General features: G+C 36.6%; 1 protein-coding gene across 1 annotated transcript; it reads right to left on the bottom strand.

Annotated features, from left to right (window-relative positions):
* Positions 1–445: 445 nt before the first annotated feature.
* Positions 446–8,821, bottom strand: LOC127093995 (beta-amyrin 11-oxidase-like). The gene is made up of 4 exons (XM_051032878.1): positions 8,626–8,821; positions 923–1,029; positions 711–832; positions 446–621 (listed from the first exon to the last, which is right to left on the bottom strand). Exons 1-4 carry the CDS (start codon positions 8,819–8,821, stop codon positions 519–521), a joined length of 528 nt encoding a protein of 175 aa, XP_050888835.1. The 3' UTR covers positions 446–518.
* Between the last annotated feature and the right edge of the window lie 1,682 nt (positions 8,822–10,503).

Here is a 10,503-nt window from a genome sequence, read left to right as displayed (position 1 = left end):
GTACATGGTTCACTTAGATAATGGAGTCTTGGAGTGATATTTCTTGTAAGTAGTGTTACTTGTAGATGCCTTTGTGGTTTGAATTTTTTGGAGGGTTGTTTGTTTTTTAGGCTTTTTACAATTTTCATGTATTATTGGTTATATTTTCTTCTCCGTATATTTCCTTTAGAAAAATAAGAAAAATCTTTTAAGATAGTGAAAAAATCAATACAAGTTTGTTGGAGAACAGACAAGTGTTAACGAGAGAAGAAATTGTTATCAACTATCTAACCTTGAACTTCCTTCTTAAACTATACCTTCAATAAGCCTTATACAATATCAAATCAATCCTTATTATAATTCTTTTGAATTTTAACAATAATAATATTTCTTTTATTTACATTACATAAGCTGAAGCATACCAACAAAAACCAAAATAATATAATATAATATAACATACCACTCATGTGTAATTAATAAGAAGCAACTGTTTATTTCCAAACCAAGAGACTTTGGAAATTTATTTTCCACTCCAATAACTATGCAATGCTTGAGACCTTTATCACCTTAGCAAGACAATTGTCAATGGGTTTGGGTGATGATAAATTAGTAATGGGACATTTTGGATTCACTATCTCAAGCCTGCACAAAATAGATTAATTATGTAAATGAAATAGAGCTAAATTTATATTAAAATAATTTAATAGTAAAAAGTTAAAATGAGTGCTTACTTATAATTGAGAAGAAAATAATGTAGAAATATGGAAATTTCAAGTTTAGCCAAATCACTTCCAGGACAGTATCTACTTCCAGCACCAAAAGGATGAAAGGTTCCAATTTTAATATTGTGATCCTGAAACATATAATTTTAAAATAAAATCACTAATATTTAAATACTTGTTTACAGTTTTAATATAAATTATGACATTATAATAGAACTCACATTCCATCTAGATGGATTAAATTCATATGGATTTGGATAATAAGTAGGATCCATATGAATAGCTGTTGCCCAAGTTAACACTTTCCATCCTTTCGGTATAATGTAACCTAAAAATATAAAAATATAGAGTAGATGAATTTTTTTACAATTTTTTAATAAATTGAAATATAATATAAATGTTGATATTAAATATAAGAATTTTAATTTTATTTTTAAAAGAATAACATTGAATATGAACAAATCATTGATGTTAACGTCTATAGTTGCTTCTCGTAAAATTACAAAATTGGAATTCTTAAGTCTCATTGATACATTGATTATCTGTAATTTAAGAAATTACAATACTAATTAATTAAGAGAAACTATTTTCTGTTAAATATAATATATATATGAGGTTAATTCTAAATCACTCTAGCAATATTCGAACATTCTGTTTTTGGATCTATATCTTTGAATTTCAATCAAGTGTAGAATAATTTATATCATATCATATAGCAACTTGTTTTATATGATTTTCATATTATACTTGCTTAATTAATAATTACATACACATATGGTTGTAACAACTATTATGACGATGACTTAATAATTTGTATAATGGGAAAAAGAAAAAGAAAATAAAAAATAATACAAGTTAACTAACATGATATCATTTATTTATTTATTCATTTATTTATTTTATAAAAGAGACATTACACTGAATGCTTTATATAAAGAGCATTATAATATCAAGGGCAATATGTGTGCACTTTTTAAAAAGCAAAACATTATAATTGACTTTATTTTTGTCTTTAAAATATTAAAATAAAATGGGAAATCATAGCTAGTGTACAATGTGCAAAGCCAAGATTTAAGGGTTGTTAGCTAGCTGTAGTTGAAGAATCATCCAAATAGATAAACTATATTCTTATAGGCTTCTAAAAATAAGGAAAGCAAACCTAACAAGCTATAATATATATTACAATATAGTACAACAATTGTGAAAAAACATGGAACCATAATGTTCGATGATAAACGATAAAATAAGATATTGGTACACGAGAATAAGGTTAACAGTTTAACATTTACGCTTAAATTAGTGAGAATATAAAAAATAATATGAGTGAGAATAAATTTAAATATTTGAAATGATATAATTTTTTCTTTTATATAGTAAGAGCGGTTAAAACCGTATGCGTGAGGTGAGACGCGCCGTACAAGTAGTCGTTGGATCTAATCAGACGGTGATAAACGTGTATGGAAGTCAGAATTCTCTGTTCTTTAATGAATGAGGGACCACTCCTTCACATATTTTACCACTTGATGGTGATCTTGGTGCTCCGCACATTTTACCACTTGATGGTGATCTTGGGCCTTTTGCGTTGAGTCTTGCAAACAGTCCAAAACAGTTGTTCCCAAACCTTTGTCTATGTTGTGTAGGACGGGGATTTATCGAGTGCGTCCCTAGCTCGACTGCTTGTCCAGAGTAAATGTAGTGGATTGTATGGTCCCTTGTGGCTGAGGCACATAATTGGTTGCTGAAGTATTGTTTTTCTCTCTTTTTGCCATTTGCATTGTCAGCTTCTTTGTATTGTCAGCTTCTCTCTTTCTTGTGATTTCTTAAGCACTGATTTTCTGATAAGGTTCATATGTGATATCTCGTTTGGTGGTATCTGAGACATATAAGTGATCAACTCATTTCTTTTAAGGTAAAGTCTATATCTTTCTTCTTGCTTTCGCTTCCTTGTCTATTAGGGTTTTTGGAAAGTGAGTTTATGATATGTCTAATGTTCAAACTTCTATTATTGGCATATTTGATCCAAAATATCGTTTCTTCATACTTGTCTTTTTTGTGTTGATAATATTCTTCAAATTGGAGATTTTGTCTACCATACACCGTTAGGCAAAGGGGGATAATTTGTAAAAAATGTGGGTAGATCAGTAGATGTTGGATCGATTTTACTTTCATCTTTGATGGCAGTTTGGATTGAATTTTCACTGAGGTGGAACCTCAGTATGACTGGGGAGTACTTGTTCTCGAGGAAGAAAAAATGGTGTGTAACAAGTAGGAGGGGTGTGTCTTTCCTCTTCAAGAGTGCGTGCTTTTGTTGATATGTCTTTCTCTTCCTTTCAACAATTTCAAAGTTGGCGTTCTTAGTCACTTGTTAATCGCCCCTTCGCAACTACACCAGGTGAGTTGGTCTTACATTAAAGTCTTCTAATACTGGATTGTATTTAAGAAAAGTGTGGCGACTTTGATGCTCTTCTTCCATCTTTTCAAAGCTCAGTGTAGCTCGAATGGATCCTCAAAGGGCCATGAAATGATATCTCTTTGGCAGTGCATTAAGATGTTTGATGTTTATTCATATAGTGTGAAGTACTCCAGGATTAATTTTTTCCTAGTCACCCCTCTCAACAAAGAAGCCCATGCTAAAATATGCTCCATAAATCCTAGGCCACCCTACCAATGCTCAGATATATTCTCTATGTTTTGAAGCTAAAACTACTTGTTGTTAGAGTACGAGTATTATGTTAACATGATAGACGATTTTCTCAAGAAGACATTTTCCTAAAGAGACAACGGGTATCCTTCTTCGAGGATCTAGGTTATAAAGTGGGTGTCACCCCTCATGATGCGGCATCAAAGGAGCAACTAAAGTGGTTCTTAGAGACACGCTTGATGGGGGAGACCAGGTTGAAAGATGCCAAGGTTATTTTTGGTGACTGAGCTGAGGAATCTATGTTATTTTTAATATTGCCTGTGACTCCTTCAATAACTTGTATGTTATTATAATGCAAATAAGTTAAAATGTGAGAAAACCATGCAATAAATGAGGAGGAATCACTGGGTTATCCCTCTATTGGTCATTGCTACTAATATTTTGATCATATGAGAGGTTCCAAAAAAGCAGGTCCCTACTATTTTAGTTACTTGTGACACGCCTACTCCGACACATGAGGAAGTTATGGACTTATTTGATCGAGTTATGACGGAGAATGCTCTTGGCTCGTCACGACCAGAATATGGAGGAAGTCTGGACCTTGGTCCTGAGCTCGGAGATCTTCAAGTGGAGGGATCACTCTCTAAGCATACTTGACTTCTAGCACATGATTTAAAGATGTCAAGCTATGTGAGGAATTATGTGTTAGTTCCGACCAGGTTTCCTCATGCACTACTGCTAGCCCGCCCTTGACCGAACGATTAGGGAGTTTCGAAATTCTATCTATTAATAAGATTACTCTTATTTCTTAAGCAAATTTGAAGAATCTCTTCAAGAGGAGTTGTTAGACTTGGCTTATTATATGCATTGGAAATTGGCTATCCAGGTCTTTGGTGCTGTCGGGCATGGAGAAGCCTTCCTTCACGACCTCCTTCAAACGAAGAAGGAAGTGCTCCAAGAACATGTCAATGACCTTACCATTGAGTGAGATCGATATTTGGAAGAGAATTAAGAGGCGTCTACATGCTTTTGACCATAGAGTCTGATGTGGACCCTTTCAAGTAGCTCGACACGCTGGTTGAGTAAGTGAAGTTCCTTGTGTAGGAGGTGACAAAGAAGAATGAATCCTTAGTTTTGCCTAAGCATCATTATCTACGACAAAGGCTTCTCTTACTGAAGTGAACCGATCACTGGATCCTTCCCGAAAAAAAGGTAAAAGAGCTTGAATCATCTTTGAAGGATTTCCAAGAAGGTTGAGAAAAGGCTAAAGAAGGCTTCCGTGAAATGCGTCTTGAGAATCTTGCCTTAGTCAAGGAGTGCACGAAGTCATTGAAGGTGAGTTACTCTATTGCTTGCAAATATTCTAAAAAATCTTTACAACAAATGTAATATTTTTATTCCATGGGCCCTATCTCATGATAGCAAGTACTTCCTGGCCAAATGATGTAGGATGAAAAACTGATCTCCTTGGAGGATTAGCCGAACGCATGGATGCATTGTCTTTTTTTTTGGCGTGCTTGTATCTAGTGTATTCGTATCTTCAATGAATAATAAAATTTCATGGTTCCTGCTTTGTAGTGTGCATTTCAATTTTGGTTACTTACCATTATTTTTACTTATTTATACAGTATTAATTTAAGTCTCAAATTTGTTTCTTTGGGATATAACTTGTTTTCCGAATCGTGCTCGAATTTTTATCAGATATCTTTGGAGATTATGCCCGACCAAGTGTTGATAACCCTTCCCCGCCCCTAGGTGAGAACCTTGTTCGAGGTTGATGTAAAGTGGACTCGCCACTCCATATGGAGTGGCTAGCTATCAAGATTGAGGTGTGCCTGTAATTGCCCCTTTTTGGTTTATTGTCTTTATTTGTCATCTGTCACTGTCATTTGTGAAAATTCCCCTAACTCATCGCTACCTTTCATGACCACACGAGAAAGCGAGTTTAGTGAAAATTTTATTTATTAAGAATAACATTGTACCTCGCAATAGTATTTGTGATATACATATGAAGTAAGTTAATTTTAACCAATTGGCATGGCCGCTGAAGGCATTAGTAGAAGACGTGGTAACTAGCTTAGGATTTCATCAAGAGTCTTCACCTATAAGTTTTAGTTAGAGTAATTCACTTTACCTTTTTGGGGGTTTAATAGTTATGTCCCTTTAACTACCTGACAATGGAGACCATGTTGATCTCTAAATCCTTTCCTCTGTCCTCATTTTGGTATCGCTGGCAAAGCCTTGTATATCATTTTCCTCTAGATAAGTCAGTGCTTATTGTCACTGGCTCATTGTGAATGTTGTGGTACTGTAGTTGTGAAAGCAATCGTGTCTAAGGTTGGTGCAAACGGTGTGTCCAAAATCCAATTATAAATGCTTTTGGAGGAAACCATTATAAATTATGAGTCGTCTGCCTTGGTGTCTGTTACATTTACTAGAATGACCATCAGTTTGACATACCCCCAGGGATATGTTACTATGCCATTGGAATCTTGCATTTTAGATCGTTCGTATGACCAACTTCTCCATTTCCATTCCTAACTTTTCAAGAGATTTGAGCACATGATATCGCGATATCTTCTGCAATCAATGATGACTTGGGATACATCAAAATTTACATTGGTAGCCTTTATCAATAGAGGAAATATCTCGTTTGGGGATCCCTCATACCTTTTCACTTTCATGCAAATCGCGGATAGGTCTTTCTAGTGAGGTCTTCCGGTGTCAAACCGGTTGCCTTATAATTAGCAAAATCGGCAAACCAAGGCCTCACTTGAATCGCATAAAGTTTTTCGTCCGGAAATTCTTCTCTTACTTCTTCTTCTTTGCTTGTAATTTCCACATTAATCAAACGGGACAAATGATCCGCTACCAAGTTTTTGGAACCTTTTTTATCCCGGATTTCCAAATCAAATTCTTGTAATAACAAAATCCAACGAATTAATCTTTGTTTGGAATCCGGCTTGGTTAGCAAATATTTGATTTCCGAATGGTCGGTGTAAACTACAACTTTGGACCCAATCAAATAAGCTCTAAACTTTTCCAATGCATACACTATAACTAGTAACTCCTTTTCGGTTGTCGCATAATTGACTTGCGTCTCATTTAAAACTTTACTAGCATAGTGGATGGCATGAAAATTTTTAGCTCTCCTTTGACCCAAAACCGCACCAACCGCATAATCGCTTGCATCACACATAAGTTCAAAATCAAGTGTCCAATTTGGTGCAACGCTTATGGGTGTGGTGACTAACTTTTCTTTCAACTCAAGGAATGCTTTTAGACACGACTCATCGAAAAGAAATTGCGTACCTTTGTTGAGCAAATTACCCAAGGGCTTTGCTATCTTTGAGAAGTCCTTGACGAATCTTCGATAAAATCCGGCATGTCCAAGAAAGCTCCTTATTCCTTTGATGTTTGTTGGAGGTGGTAATTTTTTAATGACTTCCACCTTTGCTCTATCAACTTCTAGCCCTTCGGAAGAGATTTTGTGACCTAGAACAACACCTTCAGTGACCATAAAGTTGCATTTCTCCCAATTGAGCACTAAGTTTGTTTCCACACATCTTCCCAAAACCACATCAAGATTTTTCAAGCACAAATCAAAGGACGATCCATAAACGGAGAAGTCATCCATAAACACCTCAATGCATTCTTCGATCAAATCCGAGAATATTGCTTGCATACACCGTTGAAAAGTTGCCGGTGCATTACATAGTCCAAAAGGCATTCTTCGGTAAGCAAAGATGCCGAAAGGACATGTAAAAGCCGTCTTCTCATGATCCGCCAGATTGACCTAAATTTGGTTGTAACTCGAATAACCATCCAAGAAACAATAGAAATTTTTGCCGACCAACCTTTCCAACATTTGATCCATGAAAGTTAGCGGGAAGTGATCTTTCCTTGTAGCTTGATTTAGCCTCCTATAGTCAATACACATCCTCCACCCGGTTATCGTTCTAGTTAGAATCAACTCATTTTTATCATTTTTGATAATCGTCATACCACCCTTTTTTGGAACTACTTGCACCGGACTCACCCATTCACTATCGGAGATAGGATAAATCATTTCGGCTTCCAAGAGTTTGATAACTTCTTTTCTCACCACTTCTTTCATTGAGGGATTTAAGCGCCTTTGAGGTTGTGCAACGGGTTTGAAATTTTCTTCCATCATGATCTTGTGCATACAATAGGTCGGACTAATACCCTTTAAATCGGATAATACCCACCCTATTGCACCTTCATTCTTTTTCAACACTTGTATCAATTTATGCTCCTCTTTTGTGGACAAGGTATTGCTAATGATCATCGGTTTAGTACAATCATCACCAAGGAACACATACTTCAAGTGTGAAGGTAGCATTTTCAACTCTAGTTTTGGCTCTTCCACTTTCTTTTTCACATCCAAGTCTTCATTTGTCTCCTCATGATAAGCAATCTCTCCACAAGACTCCAATTCATGCAAAATTGCTTCAATATCTTTTTCTTCATTTTCGGTCAAAACATTGTAAGCTCCGATAAGAGATCTTTCTAACGGACTAGAAACATGAACTTGGTTTGCAACTTCTACTATTTCCTCCTCGGTGGCATCAATTCAGAAAGAATCATGCTTGTCATTAGGATGCTTCATGGCTTCAAAAAGATTGAAAGTTACCTCTTCATCTTGAACTCTTACTTTCATGAGTCCATCATCAATGTCAATCATCATTCAGGCTGTTTTCATGAATGGTCTTCCAAGAATTAGAGGAACATCACGATCCTCATCCATGTCCACTATCACAAAATCTACCGGAAACAAGAATTTGTCCACCTTCACTAACATATTTTGAGAAACTCCATATGGTGAAATGGTAGACTTATCGGCTAGTTGTAAAGTCATCCTTGTAGATTTAATCTCAACATTCCCCAATCTTTTAACAATGGATATGGGTATTAAATTGATGCTAGATCCCAAGTCGATCAAACCATTACCAATGTAAGTTCCTCCAATGGTTACCGGTAAAACAACTCGGCCCAGATCAGACTCCTTCCTTGGGAGAGTTTTTTGGATTATGGCGCTACAACGTGCATCAAGCAAGATTGTCTCGTCTCCCACATATCTCCTTTTCTCTGTGAGAATATCCTTCATGAACTTTGCATATCTTGGCATTTGTTCTAATGCGTCGACAAGTGGAATATTTATTTGAAGTTGCTTAAATATATCCATAAACCGTGCATAGTGTCTAGCATTATCCTTCTTTGATGGTGCGTGCGAATAAGGTAGATGTTGAGATGGAATGGCACTCACTCCTTTGTCTCCTTTCTTCTTTTTTCTCGGCTTAGCTTCTTTCTTCTCATCCACTTCACCCTGCTGCTCTGCTGACTCCTTCTGTTTCTGCTCTTTTCGCGGCGCAAAGGGAAATCGCGGCGCGAACTGAACACTTTCTGCCACTTTCTCTATATCACAATCCACATCCTTATTTTCAGGTACAACATCCATATCATTCTCTACTGTAATCTCCTCACTTTTTCCACTTGTCAACTCTTTACCGCTTCTAGTAACAATTGCTTTACAATGCTCCTTTGAATTGGTTTCAGTGTTAGCGGAGAATGAAGAGCCCGCGTGTTGTTCCGACAATTGCTTCGCAAGTTGGCCTACTTGATTCTCCAAATTTTTGATAGCTGTCTCGTTGCTCTTTTGGTTTGCCATAGAGGCTTGCATGAATTGTTGGAGAGTATCTTCTAGCTTTGAATTTCCTCCTTGTGATTATTGTCCTTGAGAATTCGGATGTTGATAAGGATTTTGTTGCTGAAAATTTTGGTTGTTGAACCTTGATGGTTGATAGCCTTGGTTGTTCCTTTGATATGAGTTGTTGTGGGGTGGGGGTTGCCTTTGATAGCCTTGATTTTGGTTGTTCACATAACTCACTTCTTCCAATGGAGGATAATAATCGGTTGGATGATCTCCTTGACATAGTTCACAACATGCCACTTGATGTCTAGCTTGAGATCCTTGAATTTCCTTCATTTGTTGTGGAAGTTTGGACATTTGTTGAGTGAGCAACTCCACTTGTTGAGAAAGTATCTTGTTTTGAGCAAGAATAGCATCATTGGTATTGAATTCAAGAACTCCCGGTTTCCGTTGTGAAGGACTACGGTCATGTTGACTTTGACGATCATTGAGTGCCATCCGATCAATAATGACTTTCGCCTCTTCCGCATTCTTTGACATAAGAGAGCCACCCGCGGTAGCATCCAAAAGTGTCTTGTGAGTTGATTGGAGCCCATTTAGAAAAATATGGATTTGAGTGAGTTCATCAAAACCATGGCCTTTGCATTTTCTCAACATTGACTTGAATCTTTCCCAAGCCTCATTTAGAGACTCGTTGCTACCTTGAGTGAATACCACAATAGCTGTTTTGGCTTCCATGAATCGGGATTGAGGAAAATATCTTTCTAGAAACTTTTCTTCTAACAAATTCCAATTCGTCATCACTCTTGGTGCTTGATCAAGATACCACTCTTTTGCCTTTCCCACTAAGGAGTGTGGGAATATTCTCTTGAATAATGCTTCTTCACCCGCTTCCTCTACTCCCGTAGAACCCGCAATCTCATAGAATTTGATGAGATGGGTATACAGATCTTCATGGTCCATTCCGGTGAATGGATTTGCATAAAGGAGTTGGAGGATTCCGGTCTTCATCTCCGTATTCCTTCCACCTCGAGAAAATTGGGCATTCCGCCTTGGACTATTAACGGACATTTCGGTAGGAGTTTCATCCGCCATGTTTCCTTGACAAGTTTCTACAACCACTTCTTCGATTTGAACAAGTGAAGAAGTAGATACTTCTTCTCTCCGGTTCCTCTCTTCGGCTAGTTTCCTTCTTCTTCGTGTTTTGCTATTGAGCTTTCAAAGTGTTCTTTCAATTTCGGGATCGAATTGAAATTGCTCCTCGATAGCCTTTCCTCGTATGCACTAGAATCTACAAAACTAACAAACCAAGTGAAACACAAGAGTGATAGTAATAATAAAAAACTTAGAACAATGAATTATTGCAATGCTTGTAATATCGAACACCAATCCCCGACAACGGCGCCAATTTGTTGAAAAGTATATTTCCGGTATATATTTTAATATCGTATCCATAGAGATTGGTTGTTATTACCGCCGTTCTGTAATCC

The sequence above is a fragment of the Lathyrus oleraceus genome, chromosome 6 (genome assembly GCF_024323335.1).
Source record: "Lathyrus oleraceus cultivar Zhongwan6 chromosome 6, CAAS_Psat_ZW6_1.0, whole genome shotgun sequence".
In the NCBI taxonomy this organism is placed as follows: domain Eukaryota; kingdom Viridiplantae; phylum Streptophyta; class Magnoliopsida; order Fabales; family Fabaceae; genus Lathyrus; species Lathyrus oleraceus.
The sequence above is the reverse complement of the archived record's forward strand: the minus strand, read 5'-3'. Positions and strand labels throughout refer to the sequence as shown.